Raw genomic sequence first — 25833 nt, forward strand, 5'->3', positions numbered from 1 at the left:
CCTGAACAGTTTGGGACAAGTATACTAAAAGATCATCACCTCCTTTATGCGCCTACCCACCCAAGAAGTACTCCCAAGCTGCAAACTGATCAGGGGTGTCAAACTCATTTCATACAGAGGGCTGAAGTTAACATTCATGGTCTCTGCTGGGACCAGAAGTGACATCATGAAGCAGGAAGTGACATCATGAAGCAGAAATAAGCACTTCATTCTCGCATAGAAACTCATTAGCTGAAAACGACAGAAGAGAAAATGAGCAAATCTTGTTCATAATTTCAAGATATGAGAGAGTTCATTATTTCGCTAGGAGAGCCCAATTATAATGGGGGCCGGATAAATTGCTTCCAGGGGCCGCATTGAGCCCACGGGCCTTTTGTTTGACAACCCTGCTTTAGATGGAGTGCGTTCCCATTCAGTAGAGGTTGAATGCTGACCACACCAACACTACCCTCATCTTCTCTGGAGTCTGCTTCTGTTTATCAACCATCATCTATTATTTCATTACAAACTTATCATTAGTGACTCCAAGATTATATGAAACACAGAAATACAGTTGGTCTCATCTTCACGTTGGTGACAGCTCAGCCTAAACTGCCACCCAGACAACCTCACCCAGCAGTTTATCAGATGGCAAACAGCATGGGGGGTGTGTGCAAAGTAGAGCCATCATACAGTGCAATAACACCCCTGATTTGCAGCTTGTTTTCCAGCATAAGTTCTCTCACAGATCTCAGTTTGGAACCCTCTGTCTTATGACCCCACTTTTTTTGAGGTGGATGTAAAAAAGTGAGAACTGGATGCAAAAAGAAAGAGTGCCACTATTTTGTTACAGTTCTGTGTCTTTCAATGTGACTTTGGTCTGATTTGTTTTGTCCTTTTGTTGCTCCTGCTTCCACTTGCCAGCAAGTGGAACCCTAATGCTAACATGTTCGTACAGACAAACAATATTACTTGAAGAATAAGCTAGTATGGAGTTAACTATTCACAGCTTATCAAGTCGAGTTCTGTGCTCTTGTGCCCTGCTGAATGAACTGACAGAAGCTCCCATCCTGTGATGCATGACATAAGCACTTCCTAAAAGGGGGGCCAGCTGGTTCTACTTCTGCCACATAATCTACACACTAAAGCCTGCTTGGGCAGGCCTCTGATCTATTTGTACCAGGTGCAGTATTGCTTTGAGTATTTGTACTTTATACAACTTTTTTTTCCCCAAAGGAAGTAGAGGGTGAATACACTTGATTCTGTCAGAGCTCAGACTCCAAACATTTTCTTCCTTGACCTCTCTCTTCTTAATTCTGATGTCCTAAGACAAAATAAACTGGCAGCAGGATGGAAACAGGCGAAATCCTTTAAACTAGTTATCATCGTTCATCGTTATTATGACTAGTCTTATGACTATTTCCTTTACATCCTAACAGCTACTTATTTCAGAGGACTCATGGGCCTTACAATCTCAGGGACCTCACAAGATTAGTATGCACATTTCACAGCACAAATGAAATAAACACGTGTAGACAAACAGGTTATCTTTTGTAATTAAGTCTTTAAGATCCAGGCCAATATTTAGACAGTCCTAGGTTAGTCCCTTGCAGGGTGCATATTAAACTGAAAGGGCAAGGAGGATTCCAATGGAATTGATAGCTATCTGTGGCTATATGCAGGAATAGAACCTCAGCAGTAAATGCTACCTTATATTAAAGCAATTCTGTGTACTTCATCTTATTTGTAAGAGTTCTTGGCATCCTGTTACAAATTATCTAGCTTGTCACTGGATTTCAGTAGTATTGGAAATAATGCTCTTTCTGAAGTGCTCTTTAAAAAGTAATCAATCTCTGTCACACTCACATTCTCACACATGTACTCTCTTTCTCTGTGTGTATGCACGTGCGTGCACAAAACAGTACTACTTATAAAGAAAGTGGTGGTTTCTAAATACACAAGGAATTCTAGGGTTTTTTTTTCTAATAATAATTTCGATTAGGTTTTTGTTGTAGTTAAACAAAACATGCTCAGGAGCAACCAGGGGCTGTGAAATGTTGAGGTGTCCGTTAGAAAAAGCCAACAACAGAACATGAGGGAGAGGGAATCGACCTGCTTGAACCAATATGGTATTAGGCTGGGAAGATGCAACAAGTCCTCTATGAGCAGAAAGATTCTTGGAGCCTATTTGTGCTCAGAACATTTTCCCATTCGACAGCTATACACAGAAGTGACAGATATAACACAGCTAATAGCAATGGCTTATATATAACTTTGATATAGGATTCAACAATGGTTCAGCCCTTCACCCAGGGGAGAGTCTCTATACTCAAGACTGGCCAGTTCTGCATGGATCACATGGGCAGAAATGTTGCATGTGAGTGCAGTCCTCTGAACAAACAAGATGAAGTGGAGGAATAAACAATGTAGTTGTTTATCTCAGGTCTTCCCTGTTCCCCACACACTGCCAAAAACAAATCACTCCATCAAAATGTTTCATCAAAACTATAATAAAGGAGAAATAAACATGGGGCATAATTCAAGAATGGTGAGGTGTATTGTGTGGCAGTGCAGGTAGGCAGAGGTAGGCAGTGCTGCTGGTTGCAGCACTCTGAGAAATAATGTGGGGATACATAGTCAGCATGTGCGAGATTACTGCACCTGATTACTGCACCTAATGTGTCCCTGTGGTATCTTCAGAGGAGCTACAAAAACAATGTAAATGATGAAGGTGATGTTATTTCTTAAATTGTCAAACTTATTTTATCTTGAAACTACGAATGTACATACTTTGTCAGGGGAGGGCTGGCCTTGCCGCAATTTGACCAATTTGGCCAAATTGAGCCCTGCACCTGAAGGGAGCCCGCACTGCGGTGGTGAGCAGAGCGCCTGCAGCCACAGCTGGCACCTTACTCTGTAGCTGATGCTCCAGCATGGAATCTTCCATGTTAAGGCGTTGCGAGGACAGCACAGTAAGTGGAACATTGCCATTGGACAGAACTCTCTCCCTCCTGCCCCTGGATCTGACTGACTTGAAATTGGCCCATCCATGCCAAGCAGTTAGTGGTGATGCTGCTGCCTTGTGCATCACCACTGCCACCCCTGCAAAAATGTTCTGCATTGGATCCCTCCTAAGGCTGACCCTGTGTCAGGGGTTGTATCAGAGGTCATCTGGACTCATCAGAGGTCCCTTGCTGGTCTGACCCCTGAGCCCTCACCACCAGAAACAATGATAGTTTTCAAATTGCTCAATGAACTATCAGGGGCTGAGTGGGGGATACCATGGGGACCCAAATCAGGGCTTTGCTTCAGGGCCAGGGCTCCAAGTAATCTTGTTCCAAGCACTGTCCTTGAGGCTCTGGACAAAACATAGCCAAAATTTTATCCAAGATTTCATGGGCAGAAAGCCATAGCAAAAATGAATGCCATTTCATAGCAAAAATGGATATAACCCGAGGTCCCTATGGTTTAGCTTAGATAAGAATCCGTGCCCTTAATTTATACGTAACAAAAAATTATGCATCATTACAGCTACTCTAGAAAACGACTGTCTTGTAAATACCAAAAAGGAGTTATTATGTTTTCCTTTTATTAGCATAACAAGTTCTTCTGATGTTAAGTCATAAGAAAAAATGAAAAAAAAATCTCTTCTGCTGGTAGTAGCCACAACTGATGATAAGCAGAGTAAATTCGCAGACAGTGCATGAAATTATGATGAACAAGTCAAGCCAGACTTCCATGAAGGTAACACTGGGTTACCACAACATATTAACTCAAAGCACTTTCCATTTTGGTAGGTTCTTTTTAATCCACAAATGTACACTGTATACACTTTTACTGTATTCATACATACAATATGGCTGTATTTCTCAAAAACCAGCCATATTCCTTCTGAATGGCTCTTAAAAATTGTTTCCTAAGGGCTGTGGCTTGCTTCTATCATGGTGCGTGTGTTTGTGTCCAGTGTCCTTGGAGTATCTACCCATGCTTAAAGTGGTGCCTGTGGATGTGTTATTCATTCCTACTGACTAGCAAAGGGTGTCCCCCAAGCACTGGCTGCTCACCACCCCTTGCTCAGTTCATCCGGGTGGCACATCTCTGGCTGCCAGTATTGGGGCTGATTGGATGCAATGATTGGACATCCCATCAATGGCACACAGACGATGAACAGCTACCAAGACACTGCTCCCTGGATAACAAGCTGCGTTGATCTCTCCATGGATGCTGGGGTGTTACTGGAAAGAGCCTGGGCAGACTTGGTATGCATCATCAGTGTGGCATTGTCAGGATGGTATTCATAGATTATGAACATCGCATCCACATGATCCTAATGTGATTGGGCTGTAAGCTCCCTCTTTCCTTGCCTAATGAAAAATCACAGAAATATTAAGGATGGAGATAAACTGAATTATTCTGGAATGATTTATGCTCTTGATTGTCATCTGTTTTCTATATTTAACTATCTGGGTTTAGAAATGGCTGCTTCATAACTCTGTAAGTGTTTCTTCATGAACACTACCAATTTATTTTTAAGTATCTCTCTTCTATATCTATAGATAGATATATGTTTTTTGGTTCATGTGTCACACCATGCTATGATTCACACTACTAGATGATCTGCAGACAAACTATACACTTTGTATATTTTAAGCCTTGTCCTTAGAAAGGATCTTGCTTCGAATAATAGTTTAATTGGGAGTTGGCAGGTTCTATTTTCACACTGAATTTGTAGTCTATTTCTACTAATACATCCCACAACAATATCCCAAGCACTTCAGCTCATAAATATCCTTAAATTCATCTCATGCACCATTCACCTCCTATTCAGAGTTTGTATGAGTTTTGTATTACTTTTAATCATTTTTACTAAATAATATGTTCTCAACACTCATTCAGATTCCTTTGCTTGCTTTTGCATAGTCCAGTGCTCAAATTAAGGGAAGAAAAATGTGTGAGGGGACCTTAATGAAATCCACAAACTCCAGCCAATCCCAGATCCCTCCCCTATTTTAACCGAATCATCTCCTGTCATAAAAACTCCACTAGAATTCAAGCACTGGCCATAGTCAGTGAGATATAATTCCATTAGTAACTGCATTTGTATTAATCAATGACAAAGGTTCCTCCTTGTTTTCTGTTTTGAAATCAAACCGTCTTCTACTACAGTATGGAGATGGAAAGGCGCTGTTTCATATGGCTCTTAATGAACCCATTTTTAACCCCTTAATTATCTTGAGTCTTGGATTCAGTAAGCATCAGACACAGTTCTTAGTCTACAGAGAAAAATGAAATTGAAAACAGTACTTGCAAGAGGAAGTGCAGAAGGCCTGGTGTCATGAGGAGTATACCTGAGCTTTCATGTGTACACACTTGCCTCGTAAATATTTCAATTCATGCCTCCGATTAACAGCCCAACCCTAAACAAATTCCTGCACTGCAGTGCAGCAGGGCCGATTCAGCCTCCATCACATCCAGTGTGGGAATTGTGGCTGTTGGAGGTCTCCTTGAGATAAAGAGTCTTCCTTACCTTGAGGAAACCTCCAGCAGCCACAATTCCCAGGCTGCCCCATGTCAGGGCTTTTAGGTTTAGGAGGGGAGATAGGATATGGCAGAGGCCTCCTCCGCCATCTCCGCCCCTTCCTGAGCCTAATCCACCCCCCATTCTACCCACCTCCACCCAGCAGAGCACCTGCTTGCTCCAGCAGGTATTGGCCTCTGACTGGTGTCAGGAGTCTGGCACAGGTCTTTGTGCTAGCATGACTGGTCTCTGCACTGCCACAATGTGCCTTGCAGAAGCTGGCACAGGATTGGGCTTTCCATGGGTTGTAGTGGTTCATGGCAGTGGCAGTCTTGGCCCCTGAGCTGCCCTGGGGCGAGTCTGGCAGTGCCGCCCCATCACATGACTTACAGAGGCCTTCTGAGGGTCTTAAAACGCCACTTCTAGTTTTCCTCCGAAAAACAGAAATAATAATAATAATAATGCAGGTATTTATATACCGCTTTTCTTGGTCGTCAGATTTCTCCTCGGACTTTAATTCAAGGTGGTTTACATAGGCAGGCTGTTTAAATCCCCGTAGGGATTTTTACAATTGAAGAAAGGTTCTATCTTTCAAGAACCACACAACATTTCAGATGGAACTTTTGCAGTCTGTTATCACTTTCTGGCCTCCTCCCACACAGGGATTGCAGTGGCCTCGAACTGGCGACCTTCAGATGTTATCTTCAGGCAAATGGAGGCTCAACCTTCTAGACCAGACCTCCTGCCCAATGACATTTAAATGTCATTTTATGGCTTTCCGAGGGTTAAGGAGGCTGTCTGCAGCCTCTCCAATCCTCAGACTGCCTCCAGATGGGGAGGTAACAGGCACATATGCCGCCCAGGAGCACTTGCACCTGTTGACCCCCTAGGTATGCCAGTGATTCATGAAAGCTTAGAGTACAAAGCATTAGCAATAGACTAACATGTCTACTCCTCTGAGAGACCAGTAAGGCTAAGAGCACAATCCTATGCATGTCAACTTAGAAGTAAGTCCCATTGTATCAGATGGGGCTTACTCTTAGGAAAGTATGTATAGGATTGCAATCTCTCAACCTGATGTGTGTTCCAATCCCCCAACCTGAAATTGTTTGCTGTCAATCATCACTTCAGTCTTGTTTGGTTTCAGTTTCAACCAGCTAACCTACATACAAGCTCAGCCAAATACTGGGAAATCACCATGTGATGACTCACCCAGGGATCTCTTGACACTCAACCATGGCAGTAGTTCCTCCAGCACAAAGAAAAGGGCTTGGCCACCCCTCCCTGAGTACAAACAGCATCCTACAAACAGTTCCTGGTAGCATAGACTAGGAAGTATTATGGCTTCACAGCACAAAGGCTGTTTCCCATTGCATGTTGAGAAACACCATACCACATGAATGCAAAGGTCTCCTTTCACAATCATAAGGGCAAAAGCCACAGGGGCTGAACTCAAAACATGGGAAATGAAGTTGTAGGTAGCCACCTGTGATCCAGGATGAATAACAATACAGTACTGGTCAGGCTCTCTTTGTACTTTTTCTACAGTTTTGGTACTGCCCTATTTTCTTTTTTGCTCAACCTAAATCCCAACTGCCAAGAGGCCTAGCAACTCCCGTAGCATATCCACATGTAACCCCCTCCTGTAGTTGCCTACAGCACCATCTTCTTGCTTTGAACTAATTCCTCTTTTATGAGTCTGTACAGGCCAGAAGAGAATCTCAGTCTCTGTATCATGGGGAACCTCCCAACTGCAGTCTGGTTTCATGCTGGATCTGAAGTTGCACAACATCAACCTCCCTTAATTCCACCAGGAAACAGTTGTACATTTTAGACTGCACATATATGGCCAGGACTTGTCTGTGAATTTCTCTGTCATACCATACTTTGATCTGAAAGCTTTTAGAAATAATAAATATAATTACCATATTGTATTTCTATCAGTGGTTCCCAAACATGGGTCAGGATCCACTGGTGGGTTGTGACCTGATTTTTGGTGGGTCACCAAAGGGTGATGGAAAGATCACATAAGCGGTTACCTCCAGCCCTGAGGCTATTCAAAAATCAGATACAATCGCGGCTAATTACCCTGCAAAGAGCCCAGTTCCTGTAGTCTGCAAGCATGTGTAAATACTGTATAGGGAGATAAATGTTTGAGGGGTTTTTTCTGGTTATTACTACTTATAAATAAATAAAATATTGCTTTGTAGATCTCCTTTTTTTAAAAGTATGATAAACCTAGGTGGGTCCCAATAGAGTGTTACTTAGTGGGTCCCAGTGCTAAAAAATATTGAAACCACTGCTCTACATGATCTTGCTCAGCAGCTTCACTTATACATTGTACAGGAGGCAGGACAGAAAGGAACAATGTGGCCCTCCACAGGGAACTGCCAAAGGTTAAGTATGCATCACCAACCTCTGGAAGTTCCCAACTGGGAAAATGTGGAATCTAATTCATTAGGTCTTACTGTCATATCCCCAAGGTCATGTATTGGCATACTTTAAAAAGAGGAGTCACTGCTGGAGTTTGTCCCTGCCTGTGCTTCTGATGGGCATTCTTATCAGTAAATCAAATGCTTGATAATGATTGAATTAGTTGTCTTACACCTAACCACCAACACCCCAACCTTAAGCAGGTTGCAGTGTGCTGCTTACTAAAACTGATTTTTATCCAGTACTTTATAAACACACACACACAATGTTTGAGTTGAGTTCTTCAACTCTCCTAGAAAGTGGAGACCAATTTATGATACGCACACTACCAATTACTGTAGTGCACAACTAGCTGCACAAAAAATACAAATACAAATGGTTTTTCCCAAACTCAGTCCTATGGAGAAAACTGCATATTTTATATAATGTGTTCCATGTTATATGTGGAACATATCCTTCCAGCTTCATCTCCTGAAGTAGGTGTACTGGTTCCAATAGTTATGGACATCAGCACTATGGATGGCCACATCAGTGCTTTCATGCAGGCGCAGTCCATCCACTGTGGTGTTTTTACACAGGTGCAAAAGTGCTGGACCAGCAGAAGCTTCAATTTACAAATTCCAGACAAACTTCTGGAATGGAACCAGTATGTATCTTGTACATTTAGGGCCTTATCCTATCCAACTTTCCAACACCAGCAGCAATGGAGCACTGACATAAGGGAACAAACATTCCCTTACCTTGAGGAAGCATCCGTGAGTGCCCCTCCACTCCAAGATGCAGCATACACCCCACTGACACAGCATCATCAGCACTGGAAAATTGGATAGGATTGGGCCCTATTGCATATACGCTCAAACATTTCAAGATCAACAGACTGAAGAAAGACCTAACTGGGTTAATAGCAAGGTTAAGACTAAGATTTCATGGTACTTGAGGCACCATACCACATGCTGACACCCGTTTACCTGCTGATATGCCAGCTTCTACACCTCTCATTCCAGGATTGTAAAAGGAAGAGGGGGCAGAATGAAAGAGAACATGTGGAGGTGAGTGATGAGCACTCTGGGAGTTAGCATTTCACTTTCTTACATACTTCCTCTTCCGCTCCAGCCTCTCTTTCTTTTCCAATTCAGGATTAGGAGCAGCGAAAGCAAAGGGGCAATCCCTCCAACCTGGGGCAACTGTCTCTGTGAGCATCATGAATGGGAAGCTCTGCTTACTGAAGTGCCATTTTTCCCCTAATCAATCTTTAGATGGTGATCATCTACTAAGGCTATGAGCACAGCCTCCAGATCAGGAGCAGGAGGTCCTCCTCCATGGCAGGAGGTCTGGTCTAGAGGGTGTTATCTTTGCCTGAAGATAACATCTGAAGGTCGTCAGTTCGAGGCCACCAGCACTGTCAATGGTGAGACCTTGAAGCAGCTGACAAGCCTAGCTGAGTTATTCCACCTCCTCTTTGGTGTGAGCAAAGAAGTGTCTTGGCCATCCTTCAAGTGAGAGATGAAGCTACTTGTCAGCCTGCGTGGGAGGCAACTGGAGGCCAGAAGTGATTCCAGACCAGAAAAAATCCATCTGAAATGTTGTACGGTTCTTGAAAGACATAACCTTTCTTCAATTGTAAAAATCCCTATGGGGATTTAGAACAGCCTGCCTATGTAAAATGCCTTGAATTAAAGTCTGAGGAGAAATCTGATGACCAAGAAAGGCAGTATAGAAATAGTTGTATTATTATTATTATTATTATATATTGGCAACCTTCAGTCTCGAAAGACTATGGTATCGCGCTCTGAAAGGTGGTTCTGGCACAGCGTCTAGTGTGGCTGAATATTATTATTATTATTATCATATCCAGGCAGCCTGGCGGTGACTTACAGCCCAATCCTAGCCACACTTTCCTGGCAGTAAGCCCCATTGACTCTAATTGAACTTACTTCTGAGTAGACATGCATAGGATTGGACTGTCAATTATGAGCAAATAGTATTCATATAGCTATGAAGTGGGAGATAAAACAATAGATGGTCAAGGAATCTACATCTAGGCTTAGTTTTTGGAGCAGAGGCTGAAGGACTGCAGTTTGAAAAGTGGTTAAAATCTGCTTTCCCTGAATAAAACATTTATACTCCTAAATAGGGTCAAACCCCGCCTCCAAGGCCCATGAGAGGGGGGTAAAGGGGGTAAAGGGGGTAATTTGTACCCGGGGCCCAGGGTCAAAAAGGGGGCCCTGGAGCCAAAGGAGAGGGCCTAGGAATTTCCTGGGATCTTACGTTTTCTTATCTCACCCGAACTCGCTGACTGCTTGGAATGCTGGGTGCACAGTGGCAGCTGCTGCCGCAAGCCATATCTGCTGGGCCAAGGAATGCATACATGACACTCCTTAACACAGTGTCAAACCTAGGAGGAAACTGGCCTGCTACAGTAGCTCTTTGGCTAGTGGCTTTGCTTGCGGTGAGCTCAGGGACATGGCGGAGGGGCTACAGCTGTTGCAGAAGCACGTTTTGGTGCAGCCCAGACACTTTTCATTCTAGTATGAGCCTAAATATGCTGGTGCCAGTTTTCTGCAAATATTTTCTATGTTTAAAAGATTCTAGAGAGACTTAGGGCCCAATCCTAAGCAGGCCTATGCAGAAATAAGTCCTATTTTGTTCAATGGGGCTTACTCTCAGGAAAGTGTGGTTAGGATTGCAGCCTGAGGGCCCAATCCTATCCAATTTTCCAGTGCCAGCTGTGCCAGTGGGGCGTGCGCTGCATGCTGTGGTGGGGAGGCAGTCACAGAGGCCTCCTCAAGGTATGGGAACGTTTGTTCCCTTAACCCTGGAGCTGCACTGCAGCTGCACCAGTGCTGGAAAGATGGACAGGACTGGGCCCTTGGGTGTTCTATTTTACTGTATCTAGTGGCTGACGCTGTGAAGGAAGGTAGACCTGGGCGCTAAACTGGGGAAACCAGCAGACCTGAGCTCCAAAAACATTTCTGGCTATCACCAGGTGTCCTGTGGCACACCTGCAGACCATCTGTGACACACTGGTTGAAAATCGCTGGTCTAGGCTGGCACAGGTCTGCTCCTCCTCCAGGACATCCCGCAGCAGAGAAGGGCTTCAGTGGTCCAAACTGCGTGCAGCACCCGCTGACTACTCAGCAGAGTAGCACCTCTGACGCGGGCAACGTCTGGATCTGTAAGAATGCTGAGGTGTCAGCCCCGAGAAAGCGCGTGCTGATTGGCTGCGCTCAGTGGGGGCGCGCCTTGTGCGCTTTCCCCTCCCGAGTCATTGAGCAGCAACAAACAGCAGGGACTCGACGTTCTGTACCAATTTTTTCTAATAGGCGAACGGCCGGTCTCCTTCGCCCGCTCCGGCCGCCTTTAGTCTTCCCTTATGCGCAACTATAGGAAGGAATACGGCCGCCTCGTTTAGAATTCGGAGGGATGAAAACCGTTGGAGGCGGCGACGTAGTGAAGAATTTTTTTTTACCTTCGCAATTCAAGCAGGGGGCAATTCGCAACTCAGCAACCGTTACTTCCCCGCCATGTGTGACGTACGCGCGCGCGCTTATTGGCGGACAGGATAGAGCGCCGGGCCGCGATTGGCGAGGAGAGTGGATGGGGCGGGGCTTGGGCGGAGAAAGTTGTGGCAAGCTCTGGAAGATTCCTCCGCCCGCCATATAAATGGGGAAGGGAGGCAGCGGCGACGGCATTAGGTAGAGCCTGTGCGGTCGCGGAGCGGGCGGGCTGTGAGGGCGAGGCTGGGCGAGCGGCGATGGGGAAGGACTATTACCGCACCCTGGGCCTGTCCCGCGGGGCCACCGAGGACGACATTAAGAAGGCATATCGGAAGCAGGCGCTGCGCTACCACCCGGACAAGAACAAGGACCCCGGCGCCGAGGAGCGCTTCAAGGAGATCGCCGAGGCTTACGACGTGCTCAGCGACCCCAAGAAGCGCGAGATCTTCGACAAGTTCGGCGAGGAGGGTGCGTGCCGGGCCCGGTCGCGGAGGGGCAGCAGCGGCGGGGAGGGGGGGTGGCTGGACCCGTCCAGTGCGGGCCGGCGGGCGGGCACTCGGGCTTGTGTCCGCGCAGGACCTGGCAGCCCGCTCTTGGGCGGGGCGCGTGTGTGTGGGCAGCGATTGCGACTTTCCCTCACATCGAAGCAAGTCCCATTGAAGCACCTCGAAGGGGAAGGTTCGCTTGGAGCCTGCCTGCCTGCCTTCCTGCAGCACTCAGCGGAGTCCCTCCCGTGGGAACGCAGTGACGCTAGCGGGAAACCGGGTTAAGGCTGCAGTCCTCCTGTCCACACTTACCTGGGAGTAAGCCCCTTTGATTACCATGAGATTCACTTCTGAGTAGACAGACAGTAGATTGGGCTGCAAGTGTTGGAATAGAACACCCCTCTGCGGCTAGGTTCCTCTGAGCATTCAAACGATTTCGTTGAAGCCATTTCTGCACAACATTGCATATATGCAACAGGGATCAAATGTGCACACCTGTGGGCTTGGCAGAAATGGGTTAAGGCTTTCAACCTTTTGCCTTGCTCTCCCTGAAGTTGCTTTGATAAGTGTCCTTAAATCTCTTATCTCTTTATTCCCCCCTATAACTTTGTACTCCTCCCTTTCCCTCCCTTTAGAGAGATAATGTCTACTGCTAGTTTTTGAGGTTATTGCATTTTATAATTGATCATCAGTTCTTGTTTGTAGAATTCTGCAAAAGCATTTCCTTTTGGAGTGTCTATAGGAATGACTGTTCAGTAACTAGCCTACCAGGACCGGTTATTCAAGAAAAGGAAAGGGAGGAAAAAAGTTGGGGAGAAAGAACAAGTCATTTTGCTTTGCTGCCTTGGAAAATAGCCAGATTGGTTGCCATCTTTGAATTGTTCTTATTGCATTAAGGTCACTCCCTATATCTGTCTCTATACAGGTTCTTCTTGTCTGGGAAGCCTACTTTGAATTCAAGTAGAAATAATTTTTTCACTTTTCCTGCCTTGAATTATTTAGCATAGGATTGCTCTGGATTCTTATTCTCTGAGGTCCTGTTGGTTTTTATAGTAGTAAACTTGCTTGAGTCATGTACCGTCCTAGCAGCTTAGTATGGCCTGTTTGATTGTGTTGTACAGGACATCAGATATTTTTATACCATTATCATCTTCTGCATATTTAGCATATGAAATTGATGCCCTTAACTGACTTGTGCTAGATTTGTAGAACTTTCTGTGCTGGTCTGTATTGTGCTGCTTGCATTTGCAGTTAGTAAATGTCTAATGGTTTCCTGTAAACAGTAACACGTATGGCTTATGAATCTGGCTGCATGACAGGCAGCCTAAGATAGGTGGAGCCACAGAAGTCTTCTGGTAGCTGCTAGAAGATTCTAGCAAATCTCTTGGATATCTAGCTGTCCACTAACAATATTTGGTTTCACATTTGGTTTCACTTGGTAGGGATGTTTCTATTATTGTCTATTACCTTTTACACACAAAGATGAAATGACATTGTAAGTTATTCTGTGTACCAGCAGTGAGCCCATTCATGATACTGTTGCTATATATGTGAGAAATGGGAATAATAATGATGATGTGATTTAGGTAATGGTTTTCAGCTCATTAAAATAAGGAACCATGTGAGGAGAAAAATGCAGGGAAAGAAGGCAACAGTTCCAGTGTAACTAGTATATATTACTTTCTTGGATAGAATACAACACTGTGTTCCAAAACTTGCTTGCAAATAAGATGTTGAGATGGGACTTACTCACAAACTGGAATCCTAACAAGGTTCTTTACTAATTTCAGCATTGGAGTAGAAGAGCGAGGCTTTCATGATTAGAGCCCCTAAAAGAACAAGAGATTACAGTTGAGTAATTGCTGGAGGAAGTTTATTTCTATATCTCTGTATTTCAGGTCTGAAGGGAGGTGGTCCCAGCTGCAGTGGAGGAGGTCCCAATGGCACCCAATTCACCTACACTTTTCATGGAGATCCTCATGCCATGTTTGCAGAATTCTTTGGAGGGCGCAATCCCTTTGATACCTTTTTTGTCCAGAGGAATGGAGATGATGACATGGATGTTGATGACCCCTTCACAACTTTTCAAAGCTTTGGCAACATTGGCTTTTCTCGTGGTCGTGGTGGCCATGAAAACATGCGCAGGAAGCAAGACCCTCCTATCAGTCATGACTTGAGAGTATCATTGGAGGAGATTTACTCTGGATGCACCAAGAAAATGAAAATTTCTCACAAACGTCTTAATCCAGATGGCAAAAGCACACGTACTGAGGATAAGATTCTAACAATTGAAGTCAAACGTGGTTGGAAAGAAGGAACAAAGATTACATTCCCCAAAGAAGGAGACCAAACCCCAAACAACATTCCAGCTGATATTGTCTTTGTTTTAAAGGACAAGCCACACAACATTTTTAAAAGAGATGGGTCTGATATTATATACCCAGCCAAAATCAGCCTCCGTGAGGTAAGTGGAGGTGCTGTGCTTGTTAGTGATGGTGGAAACCGAGGGCCCAGTCCTATCCAATTTTCCAGCACCTGTGCAGCCACAATGCAGCCCCGGGAAGAGGGAACAAATGTTCCTGTACCTTAATGAGGCCTCTGTGACTTCCTCCCCACCACAGGATGTAGTGCATGCCTCATGACACAGCTGCACTGGCACTGGAAAATTGGATAGGATTGGGCTCTAAGAAAGCTACTGGATTTATAAGGGGGAATGTGGATGTGGTTGAATAGTTATTAAGAGTACGAGATAGATACATTAGATATTGTATATTAGATATTGCAACTCCTCATTGAAAAACTTTACAAGGAAGTCATTCTCATCCTGCAATAATATGAGTTGTAACCAGAGTGGGAAGTATCCTGGTGTAGCTTCACTATTATGCTAAAACCTGGCTTGGGTTGAATGGGAATAAATGTGCTTTCTAGTAAAACTGATGTCTGATAGTCATGAATTGATTACTCTTACCGGGAAGAAGGCAGTATAAAATTCTTTGAAGACATAAATAAATGAAAAGATTCGGTTTTCATGTGCCAGTTGCTTGGAGATTTGAGAAAAAAGTGGAGTCATTGGCCAGAAGTTTAAGGGATTCTTGGGTTGTGTTCTGTTGATAGCTGTCTTGGGATCACTTTGATCAAAAGGTGTATACATCTATAAATTAACTTATTTGACTTGTTTTTAGGCTCTGTGTGGCTGTACTGTGAACACACCTACGCTAGATGGTCGGACCATACCAATGGTATTCAAGGATGTCATTAAACCTGGAATGAAGCGAAGAATTCCTGGAGAAGGCCTTCCATTCCCCAAGAACGCAAACCAGCGGGGGGATCTTATTATTGAGTTTGATGTCAGATTTCCAGACAGAATTCCAGTGTCTTCCAAAACTGTCTTAGAACAGATTTTGCCAATATAGTGAGACTGTCAGAACTGAACTGAAATGCCTAAGAAGTGGAGTATTTTGGATTGTAATCAGGATTTCAGGGTCTCTTTTGGCAGGGGGTAGGGGAGTAACTTCATGTTGCTAAAAGTTCTCCAGTGAATCCAAATACTGCAAGTTTTTAATACTGCACTCCTCAGTGACTCTAGCCTCAGGTTGTTGTTGCTCAGCATGTTTATACCACTGAGCAGCTACTGATGGACAGAAGGAATCCACAGAACATCTCATAATTACATGGGGATGATGAAGCATAACTCCTGCCTTCATTTAATTGGCTGATCCTAGTCAGGTCATGTCATGTAGGTCCTCCATTGGGAAAATGAGACTTAAACCTAAACTGGACTTCAAAGTAAACTTCTCCAATCCCTTGCCTTTGCTGTACTGTGTCGTCTCTTGTCTCATTCTACACTTCCTTTTCAGCTGGGAATTTCAGGATTTAGCTTTCTGACTTTTTCTTTCTCTGTTGGGTGTCTTTTTAGTAAAGTCTTAAATGGTGCCATGTGCTGATGCTCCTGAAAGATAAGCATGCTTAGTCTTGTTCAGCAAAAATATGAGAATAACTTGCCCTTTCAGGAGGGGAGATGGAATATGTTTTTTATTTAGCCATTCTGGAAAGAATGTTGAATGAGTTTACAGATTTTTTTTTTAGATAAATCTTTAACTTGAGCTTGATTTCTGTTCCCCAGCTGTTTGTATGCCAGACTTATCACTTGGCCTGTGCCTAAGGTTTGGGCTGAGCTAACAAAAAATTTGTACCAAATGTTCATTGTTGAAGACTTTGTTTGTTAAACAAACATATTTCTGTGGGTCTGAACCTTTGAAAAGAATGCACAGCAATAGCATGGTTTGAAGAATTTTTCTAGTTTAAGGATTGTTGCCACCATCTGAAAATACTTGCATAAAATTGAAAGTAACAATTGTTGAAGCAACAAGTGCTTGAACAAAGCTAGGTGGTGACTGTTGATTAGTTTGTAGTCATGTAAACAAGATATTAAACTTGTTTTACAAGTTTGCAATTGGAAAATGCCAAGCTCATGTTACAATTTGCACAATTAAAAGCTGAAACTAGAATGAAATATGTGGATACGCTATAGTGTGTCAGTGCTTTCCAGCTACCAGGGGAGCATATTTGCTCCTTTTGTAATTAAGCTCACAGATCCCTTGTCACAAATGCTCTGAACAAGCATTCCACTCTTTCAAAGTCTAAAGGAGGATTAGACGGATGATATTCAAAGGAAGGCAGCTGCGATTACTGTAGTCAAAGCCAGCCGATTTCTTATAGAGCATGTCCTGTCACAGAGGAAGATATCCTCTCTGAGATACTTTTAATTCATTCCTTTGCATGATCACTCAGCTAGTAGAATGGTAACCTAAACAGGCTCCTGCAGACAGAACCCTTTCCGGGCAGTGTCTACATATGGTTGCAGTTAGACCATTGAAAAGTTATTACTGCCAAACCAAAGAACTGTGTGAAATTCCCTTCTCTGCGTTTCAAGGATTTTTTAGGCATGAATTCTAAAGAATGTGCCATGCACTTGATACCAGAAATGCTACAATAATCTTGTTTCATGTTTATAAAAACACTATATATTTTATTTGTCCTTTTTAATAGATGTGTGTGAGAGAAATTACCCTAGAGACTAGAATATACTGTCAGTTTCTTTTGCTGTGGTGTTCAGGTTTTCTCTTCTACTGGTAACCTCTCAAGCTGAGTTGGCTACTTTCCTTGAGAGCAGAAAGCATGCCAGTTAGAGGCATGTGCATGTAGCTGGTGATGGGGAGGTTCTTTCCACTTCTCCTTCTCTGCTGAGCCTATTTTTTCTCCTTCATCTTATTCTGTGGTTTCTGTGAGTTGCTTATACGATGGAGCTATCCCATAACCGTACAGTGCATTCTTAGTGTTCAATGCATTTCATACATTCTCAGTAATTCTTACAACTCTAATGGAGAGAGTAAAATGTGAGCTCCTTTCTTCTCCCTGTATACTTTATAATTATACCAAAAGACCCACACCCTGTTCATGCCTAAGGTAAAGTTTGAACCACCTCTGTAATATACCAGTTCTCTTAACTGTGACTGCTTTATTGTCATCGTGTGGTAAAGACTACAGTGTAGTATAGAAGAAAATGCTGATCTAACTAAAGGTCATTCACTGTGAATGACAGCTTAACAGTACTACCAGGATAATAGTTTCTGCTCAGGCATAAAAGACCATTGCTAACATTTGACAGCTGCTGAAGCAACAAGATAATGATTGTAGGTGACTGTATCTAGGTCTCATGCTCACAACTAATTTCTTAGCAAAAACAAGATTAGACTACCCTGAACCTAGCTACCTCAGACATTGCTTTTTGGGGGTGAGTGGGTTATATTAATGGATTAAAAAACCTTTATACTAGATTGTTCGGGGAGAGCTAGCTGATGTTGGTTTATGTGTACTTTTGTCTTCTAACATGCTACCTGTTATTTCTCTGTTACACAAATTAGTGTTGAGAGAAGTAGTGCAAAAGCATTGAACAACACAGGTGCACAAAAATGAAGTCTTTAAGAAAATATTCCCTTGGGGCATAAAAAAAGTAGCATTCCAGCTCATGGCTGCTTCAACAATACTGAAGCTTTTGAGAAGCTAGTACTTCTGTGGAGAAAATTTTCTGCTAACTCTGTAGATTTGTTCTGTGTAACAAATGCACCTGTATATTTTTGCTGCATGGATGTGTGGGTGTATCAGGAAGCCATGGCTTACTGTTGCATGTACATTTAGTGAGCAGATGTATGTGTTTATCATTGTGGCAATTATGTGCATAGAATTTCCTGCATGTAAGTGCTATCATTGTAGGAAGTTGTACTGGAAGTAGCTATAACATCAATATAGAGAGTAAAACTGGAATTAGTTTACTATCTATGGACTCCTAGTCATGTAGCAAAAAGACAGTCTAGGCTTCAGCAATGGCCAACCCTTTCAAGTCCTAAACCGTTGGAACTACTTTAAATATGACCTACATTTCCATATCAAAGTAATTTCCTAGAGCGGATTGTCTGCTGCCTGTGTTACCTCATTAATGACTACATATAGCTGTATTTCAGTGTGTATGAAGTTGCACTTGGCTGTTCCTGTGTGTGCAATCTATGCATTCAAGCAGTGAAAAGTATGTGTGCAATCATGAACTGTGTGTGGATTAGAAGGTATTTTTTACATCTCTAGTGGTTTTGTGTAGACTTATGTCATGTTTTGAAGGGGTACCTGGATTCATTTTACTACTGGAGGGAGGTTATAATCTTTCAAATTTAGTGTCACTTTCCCCTATACAATAGGATACCTAGAGTGTAATATGTTCAATTTCTTGAAAAATTGCAGATTTGAGACTTGTTGAAAGAATCAAGACTCTCTTGCAAGTCCCTGAGCTGGCTTCCACCAATATTACATGTATTTCAAAAGGAAGCTGGATAGAGCATTATCCTTAGTACACATTTGCAAACAGTAACAGAACTACTTAGTGGAGGCTTAATTCTGTGTTAAGAGCAAGGGGTAACAAAGTAACATAGTTGTAACAAGAAGACTTAATAGACCTGACCCCTGCTGTACATGCGTACATGTCTGCCTATCATTGCCTTGGTTTGTCCTGTTTTACCATGTTTGTATATTTTTTAAAGTCTACTTTTAGCCCTTTTGCTGGTCTGAAGTAATTTTGTTCCAAATGATGAATTTGCACACTTGCCCATTTCCCCCCCTTTAGGCATTTCCACTCTGCCACTCAGTAAAAAACTAAAATTAATAAAACTACTGGAAAGAAAACTTAAAACTTGTGCAAAAAAAAAAAAGCAGAAGCATAAACTAGTTCAAATGAGAAATCAAAACAACTGAAAAGCTTGGTCCAATTAAAATCTTAACAAAGCACCAGAAACTGCTCAAAGGTACGGTTGCACATGTTCACAAAAGTTTCTCTGACAATGGGCCAGGGTAGAGAATGACTGTTAAGCTGCTTTTTTCACCACTCGTGTGGAAAAATTGTGTTTTGGAATCTGAGTTTCCCTTATGCAGACAAAATTAGTGAGGTACATGTAGGTGCATTCCTGCTGCAAGACATATTCCCTCATGTAGCAAAAGAGGCTGTGGTTGGGTATGAGAAAGGTGCTGGGAAGGCCCAATTATCAAGTAGGCCACCATTTTAGCAGCTCTGTGAAGTGATGCCTCACCAGAAGTGGTACTGTTGAAAGGACAGCCTGTGAGAAAATTTGCATATATATTTTCTGTCATTTACAGTGAATGAGTTATGTGAAGACCAAGTGCTTGTTTGTGGCCATCCTCTGCTAAATGACATCACTTACTGATGGAACCCCTCAGCTGGTGCTGTGAATGCTTTTCAGCCTACTGCATGAAATGAGTTTGATACCCCTGAGTTGGAGGGTGCTCATCATCTATGCCAGGGGTGTCCAAACATTTTGGCAGGAGGGCCATATCATCTCTCTGACACTGTGTCAGGGGCTGGAAAATAAAAATTAATTTACATTTTAAATTTGAATAAATTTACATAAATGAATATATTAGAGATGGAATTTATATGAATGAATGAAGGTCTCAAAGGCCTTGCATAAAGCAAGGCCAGCCCAGCCTTCACTGCCACTGCTGCATCACAGATGTGAAACAGCAAGTAGCAGAGGGAGCCCTCAACACACAGCTCAGGTGAGAGGTTGAACAGTCATTCTCATGCTGAGAACAGTTGCATCAGGCCAGCACAGGCTCCCGCAAGTCTCTGAAGGGCCAGATACTCATTGGAGACTTGGAGCCCCCGAGGGCCGCAAGTGGCCTCCAGGCTGGGGTTCGGGGACCCCTGATACCCTATGCAGGCCCTATCTTACATTTTTCTTTCTCACAAAACTGACTATGGGACAATAGCACTGTTCTTGCACACTCATGCTTAAGGCCCTGTGCCTACTGAAGGAGGTCCCTTCTATTTCAGTCCACACAGCACTTAATCTAGAACAGTGGTTCTCAATCTTTTAGCACCAGGACACAATTTTTAGAATGAGAATCTGTCAGGACCCACCAGGAGTGATGACATGACTGGAAGTGACATCAAGCAAGAAAATTTTAATCCTAGGCTGCAATCCTACCCATACTTACCAAGGAGTAAACCCCATTTGCTAGCATTGTTAAAAAAAGCATAATAGCCTGTTTAAAATACCGATTTGTGACATTTCCTCAAATGCAGTCACATACCTTACTAGCATTGTCTATTAAAAATAAAATATTGAATGGTGACCCACCTAGTGGGTCCTGACTCACAATTGAGAAACACTGATCTAGAAGGTTTAGACACCAGCGAAGAGAAAGTTTACATAGAGCCAAGGCTATGAAAGAAGAGCCATCAAGTCTTTGCTGTTGTGTCAGCTTTACCTAACGCACAGCCCAATCCTATTCACACTTTCCTGGGAGTAAGCCCCATTGAGACTAATGGGACTTACTTTTGAGTAGTTATGTATAGGATTGGGCTGACAGTCTTCAGTACAGCAGGTTTAAATAAGCTTAGGTTTGGTTTTGCATTCCAAGAGTTCTATTCTGTAAAGCTGGTCCTGGTAGCAGCCCAGAGGACTGATGGAGGACTTGGTCTGCTTAAGTTGCAGAATAAGGTAGTTGAATGAACTGTGCTGCAGGTACAGTATCACAATGTTGAATCCTTCCCACTTGAAACATTTGGAAGTAGAAACAGCACAAGAGGATTCTTGTGTAAATTACCGGTAATTAGTTTTTCAGTGTAGAGAGTATTTTATGTGAGGAGGAATTACAAAAAAGAATGTATCCACAGCAACCATCTGAAGTTGCAGAGTTGATTCTCTGCCATATTTGTAGGAGGCATTTTTTAGCTTTTTGATACCTTTTTTTTTTTACAACAGAGATGTTTTCTAAGAGAAAAAGGAAGATCACCAGCCTGATCTTGTGTGAACCAAGCCCTGCTGTGTTTATTGGTGGTTCTGAACCACCTAAATCTATATAAAATCAATCTGAAAGGCACTGTACACTTACCTGGGAGGAAGCCCTATGTACTGTGTTCCATAGGGCTTGATCATAGATACTGCATAGCCTTGCCATTTGATCTGATGAAAAGCTAAACACTTCTAGAATCTCTGCCTTCAAGGGCTATTCCTTTGACTCCAGATGTTATAATCGCCTATAATGGGGAACATATTGAAGTAAAATGTGGCAGTGATGGCAAACCTATGACAGGCACATCAAACATGACATGCCATGACATTTTGGGTGACACACCCACATTCACCAACACCCTCCACCAACTGCATTTGCTTTATTTGTATTTTTATCTCCCCTTTCCTGTGCCAAAGCACATCCCAAGGTGGCTTACAGAGCTCCATAATAAAAAGGTACAATACATCACAACAGTAAGTAGAAAACATCAAAACACAGCATTAAAATATTGATTTTAATATTAACACTTAAAAACAATAAATTGAAGCAAAACCTTTCATTTGGAATATGTGACATTTCTTCAAATAGTGCATGTTTGGACTGAGTTTTTTAAAAATGAATATGTAAAGAACTGTTTCTCTTCTATGGGGGGTGAGAGAGAGATGCCAGTCAAGTTACAGCCCGATCCTATGCATATCTACTCAGAGAAAATCCCATTACAGTCAATGGGGCTTACTCCGAGGGAAATGTGGATAGGACTACAGACTGACAGTCCAATTCTTTCCACACTTTCCTGGGAGTAAGCCCCATTGACTCTAATGGGACTTACCTCCGAGTAGACTTGCATAGGCTTGGGCTCTGAGGCTGCAGTCCTCTCCAGACTTTCCTGGGAGTAAGCCCCATTGACTCTTAACGGGACTTACTTTTGAGTAGACCTGCATAGGCTCGGGCTCTGAGGCTTGCTGGAGGCCCCTCCCCTCTGACACAAACACGGGTTGTCCTGCGTAGGCGACCGGGGTGAGAAGACTCGCCTCCTCCACGCTCCATACCGTCCTCCGAGCCCCTCCCGTGGAAGAGGTTTCAGGGGCTCGGCCCGGGCTTGCACTGGCCGGTCCCCTCCCAAGCCAGGCACCAGAAACGTCGACTGGGCGTAGCTAGCCTGGGACGCGCAGACAGGCTCTCCCCGCCCCTCCGCTCCCGCCGGCCAATTTGCTCCCCGGCGAAGACCGCGCCCGGCATCCTGCCTTCTCATTGGCTCCAAGAAGCTGCAGTGACAGGACCGACCACCAGGCGGCCGCGAGAGGAAGAGCGAACAGAACAGAACGTGCGGGTTCAGGCAGCGAATGGCGTTCGCGGTGCGCGTTGCTTTAAAACGTTCCTAGGACGGTGCTTTCGGGTCCCCGCCCCCTCAGGAATGGTACGTGCCACTCCCTCGCGTTCCGCCCCCGCTACTGCACCTTGAATAGGGGTGCGCGTGAGAGAAACTTACAGGAAAGAGCCGGAACGTTCCATCCAAGCTGTGCTTAGTCACGGATGGGCGCGTTCTCCGATTGGCTGGTGGGCGCAGCGCTGGGCCCCGCCCCTTGCTGAGGGACAGGCCTGGCTGCGTTCGCCTGTAGTTGGGCTGCGGGACGGAGACGGGTAAGGAAAGGGGTGTGCGCGCGCGCCGTGGGCTTCGAGGGGAGGGGGCTGAGGGTGGGCTCGGGGGTGGAAGGGGGAGGCCGGAGGCCGCGGAGGCTCTCGGCGGGGCTGGAGAGAAACCCAGGAGTCCGGGCACCCGACACTCCACTCCTCCCCCCCTCGCGGGAGCCGGCCGGCCGGCGGGCTTGCCTGGATGCAAAGTAACGTCGGAAGGGGCAAGTTCCTTTTTCCTGAGCCGATTTAGTAAAATGGGTTCCCAACGTTGTTTTTTACACTTGCGTTCTCCTTCGCAGCCCATTCTCGTTAATTGCGTCCCTCATATTAGCCTGTAATCAAGCCATTTCTGCCCAACCTTGCGTATGCGCAACAGGGATCAAAGGCGTGCACCTGTGGGCTGGGCAGAAGTGGGTTAGAGGCGTCCAGGCCACATCTTGTGGCAGGGAGTTCCACAGCTAAGTCGTTTCTGCCCAACGTTGCATATGCGCAACAGGGATCAAATGTGTACACCTTGGGTAGAAGGTGCCCATCAAATGGGCAGAAACGGGTTAAGTTGTTTTTTCTAGACATACTTTCAAGTTTCTCTTTCTCTTCTTCTGCCTAAGAAAATGGCAGGGAGAAGGTTAAATGAATGATCCTGCACCTTGCACTCGCATAAATTGTTAGCTAGGTGAAATGTGGTTGAAGGCCCTATGACATTAGAGGGGAAAAATCTTGACATTCAAGCTGTTTTATGATTCTACAATGTAAGAAGTGATCACAGGTTTAAAAGGCCTATATCCAATATATACTTGGGTCCTATGGCTTGTTTTTGTCCTTCATTTGCTGTTGTAGATGTCAGCAGGCCAGGCAATTATGCTGACAGGTTACCTATGTCTTTCCGTTATGGATGGGAGCGTCAGGTTTAGTGCTGATGATATTGACCTTTTTTTTCCTTTTATTGTAATGGAGGAATTGGTTAACCTGGTAGGAACACCCAAATGCCTACCGTATTTTCCCGAAAATAAGACATTGTCTTACATTTTTGGGGGCTCAAAAAAACACACTAGGTCTTATTTTCTGGGTAGGTCTTTTTTTTTTAAGGTACGACAATCCACAGTCATTCATGTACAAAAATATACCTTACAAAAATATCCCTTCAACACCCAGGAGGTTGCCTGCCTGCCTGTCTACTCAGAAGTCAGTCCCTTTATAGTTAAGGGGACTTACTCCCTGGAATGTGTGGAGAGCCTCAGAGCCAGGTAGGCAGAGTTGCCTTGCTTGCTGCTTCCCGCCTCAGCTCCTCCTCAGCGTCCTCTGCCCAAGGCAGCACAGCAGGAGCTTTCTAGGTGGCGCGCGGGAGTGCATTGGTCACGTTATCCACCTGCCCCACCCAAGGACCCCTCCTGCCCCCTCTGCCCTAATCACAACTAGGTCTTATTTTTGGGGTAGGTCTTATATTTCAGCAATTCTCAAAATACACACTAGGTCTTATTTTCGGGGTAGGCCTTATTTTCAGGGAAACACGGTAGTAGCAGAGGAAACTGTCTTTCCTGTCCTTATGAATGGCATTTAACATTTGCCCAGTGAGGTCAGCACTGCTCCTTGTCTAAGAGACTGGGTAACAGAAAACCCACAGATGATGTCTGTTAGTCTTTCTCATACAATGTGCAGCATCCTAGTCTGTTGAAGATTCCTATATTGCTCTTAGACATGCATACCTTCCTTTGCAGAGAATAGAAAGTGTTCCCTCCCATCTATGGTTTACTTAGCTCTCTGGTGAATTCTGTTGGATTTAGGAAAACTTTATTTTTGTTTTGGAATAATTGCTGTGTTTGTGGTGTATGTTCACAGGAGGAAAAGATGCATATCTTATGGCTTTGTTGCTGTTGAACATCTAGGAACTACTTCCATTTCAGCCTTCTTAGAGGTACTCAAAAGTTTACTATATCTTAACTAGAGGACAATAGTCTGTGTCCACCCAACCCCTTGTCATTTGGTAATGGGGTGGGTGAGTGCTTGGCCATCTAGCAAGAGCTGTGTGATATGTAACAAAACAGCTTACAAGCAGAGAAGATAAAGTTTGACACTCTGAGAACTTCAGCTTTTAGACCATATGTTTCTGACCGTGGTGGTTGGCAAGTTCACCTTGCAAATATGAGAGTAATTAGAGAGCTTCCAATGGCCATGAAGTAAGCACATTAGTGCTCTGCATGACTGTTCCCTCTTCCATGAGTACAGCAGTGTTTCTCAAACTGTGGGTCAGGACCCACTAGGTGGGTTGCAGGCCAATTTCAGGTGGGTCCCCATTCATTTCAATATTTTATGTATTAGACTTGATGCTACCATGGTATGTGACTGCATTTTGGGAAATGTTACAGACCTGTCCTTTTAACAAGCTACTATGTATATTCTTTTAACAATGATAGTAAATGGGACTTACTCCTGGGTAAGTGTGGGTAGGATTGCAGCCTAGGATTGTTAAAAATTTTCCTGCTTGATCATGACATCAGTTCTGGTGGGTCCTGACAGATTCTCATTCTAAAAAGTGGGTCCTGATGCTAAATGTATGAGAACCACTGGACTACAGTGTTTGAACCTCTATGTCTGCTAGCCATTTAAACCCAGTCTCCACTATTCTCTGCCATTCGGTTCCTTGTCATGCATTCTAAATGAGATCTTGAAGGTAGAGTAATTGTGCAAGTTTTCTTTTACACAATTTAGTTTGATAGAATATGGTTATATATGCAAAATTTATCCAGCTCTTGGTACGTATAATGTTGTTGCTAATGAGACATGAGCTGCCCCATCCATTGAAATATTCACAAGGTAACTCATCATTTCTTGTATGCCTGTCAGTTCAGAAACTCTTCCCACCTGGTGTCTCCAGACCAGTGATTATCAACTGGTTTGCCACATCACATTGGTATGCTACAGTTGGTCT

At 43.9% G+C, this 25833-nt stretch overlaps 2 protein-coding genes and 1 long non-coding RNA gene across 8 annotated transcripts in view; 2 read left to right on the plus strand and 1 right to left on the minus strand.

Annotated features, from left to right (window-relative positions):
- The window catches only part of DNAJB1 (DnaJ heat shock protein family (Hsp40) member B1), a 68848-nt gene extending 49842 nt beyond the window's left edge, over window positions 1-19006 (plus strand). The window contains exons 1-3 of one of the 2 annotated variants that reach the window (XM_066613609.1): window positions 11636-11895; window positions 13811-14376; window positions 15095-19006. In XM_066613609.1, the coding sequence (XP_066469706.1) occupies window positions 11685-11895; window positions 13811-14376; window positions 15095-15325 (1008 nt within the window). In that variant the 5' untranslated portion in view covers window positions 11636-11684 and the 3' untranslated portion in view covers window positions 15326-19006. Of the gene's footprint in view, window positions 1-11635; window positions 11896-13810; window positions 14377-15094 lie in introns of those variants that run through there. The other variant, XM_066613610.1, reaches the window with a different exon arrangement.
- LOC136639436 (uncharacterized) lies at window positions 13734-22449 on the minus strand. The gene is made up of 3 exons (XR_010793676.1): window positions 22196-22449; window positions 21372-21516; window positions 13734-14113 (listed from the first exon to the last, which is right to left on the minus strand). It is a non-coding gene; the product is annotated as an uncharacterized lncRNA (long non-coding RNA).
- Window positions 22450-22591: 142 nt separating this feature from the next.
- The window catches only part of GIPC1 (GIPC PDZ domain containing family member 1), a 37948-nt gene continuing 34706 nt past the window's right edge, over window positions 22592-25833 (plus strand). For 3 of the 5 annotated variants that reach the window (XM_066613611.1, XM_066613616.1, XM_066613614.1), the window contains exons 1-2: window positions 22592-22913; window positions 24744-24819. The gene's annotated coding sequence lies outside the window, so the exon portion shown is untranslated. Of the gene's footprint in view, window positions 22914-23021; window positions 23129-24743; window positions 24820-25833 lie in introns of those variants that run through there. The other 2 variants (XM_066613613.1, XM_066613612.1) reach the window with 2 other exon arrangements.

This window comes from Tiliqua scincoides, chromosome 2 (genome assembly GCF_035046505.1).
Source record: "Tiliqua scincoides isolate rTilSci1 chromosome 2, rTilSci1.hap2, whole genome shotgun sequence".
NCBI classification, from domain to species: domain Eukaryota; kingdom Metazoa; phylum Chordata; class Lepidosauria; order Squamata; family Scincidae; genus Tiliqua; species Tiliqua scincoides.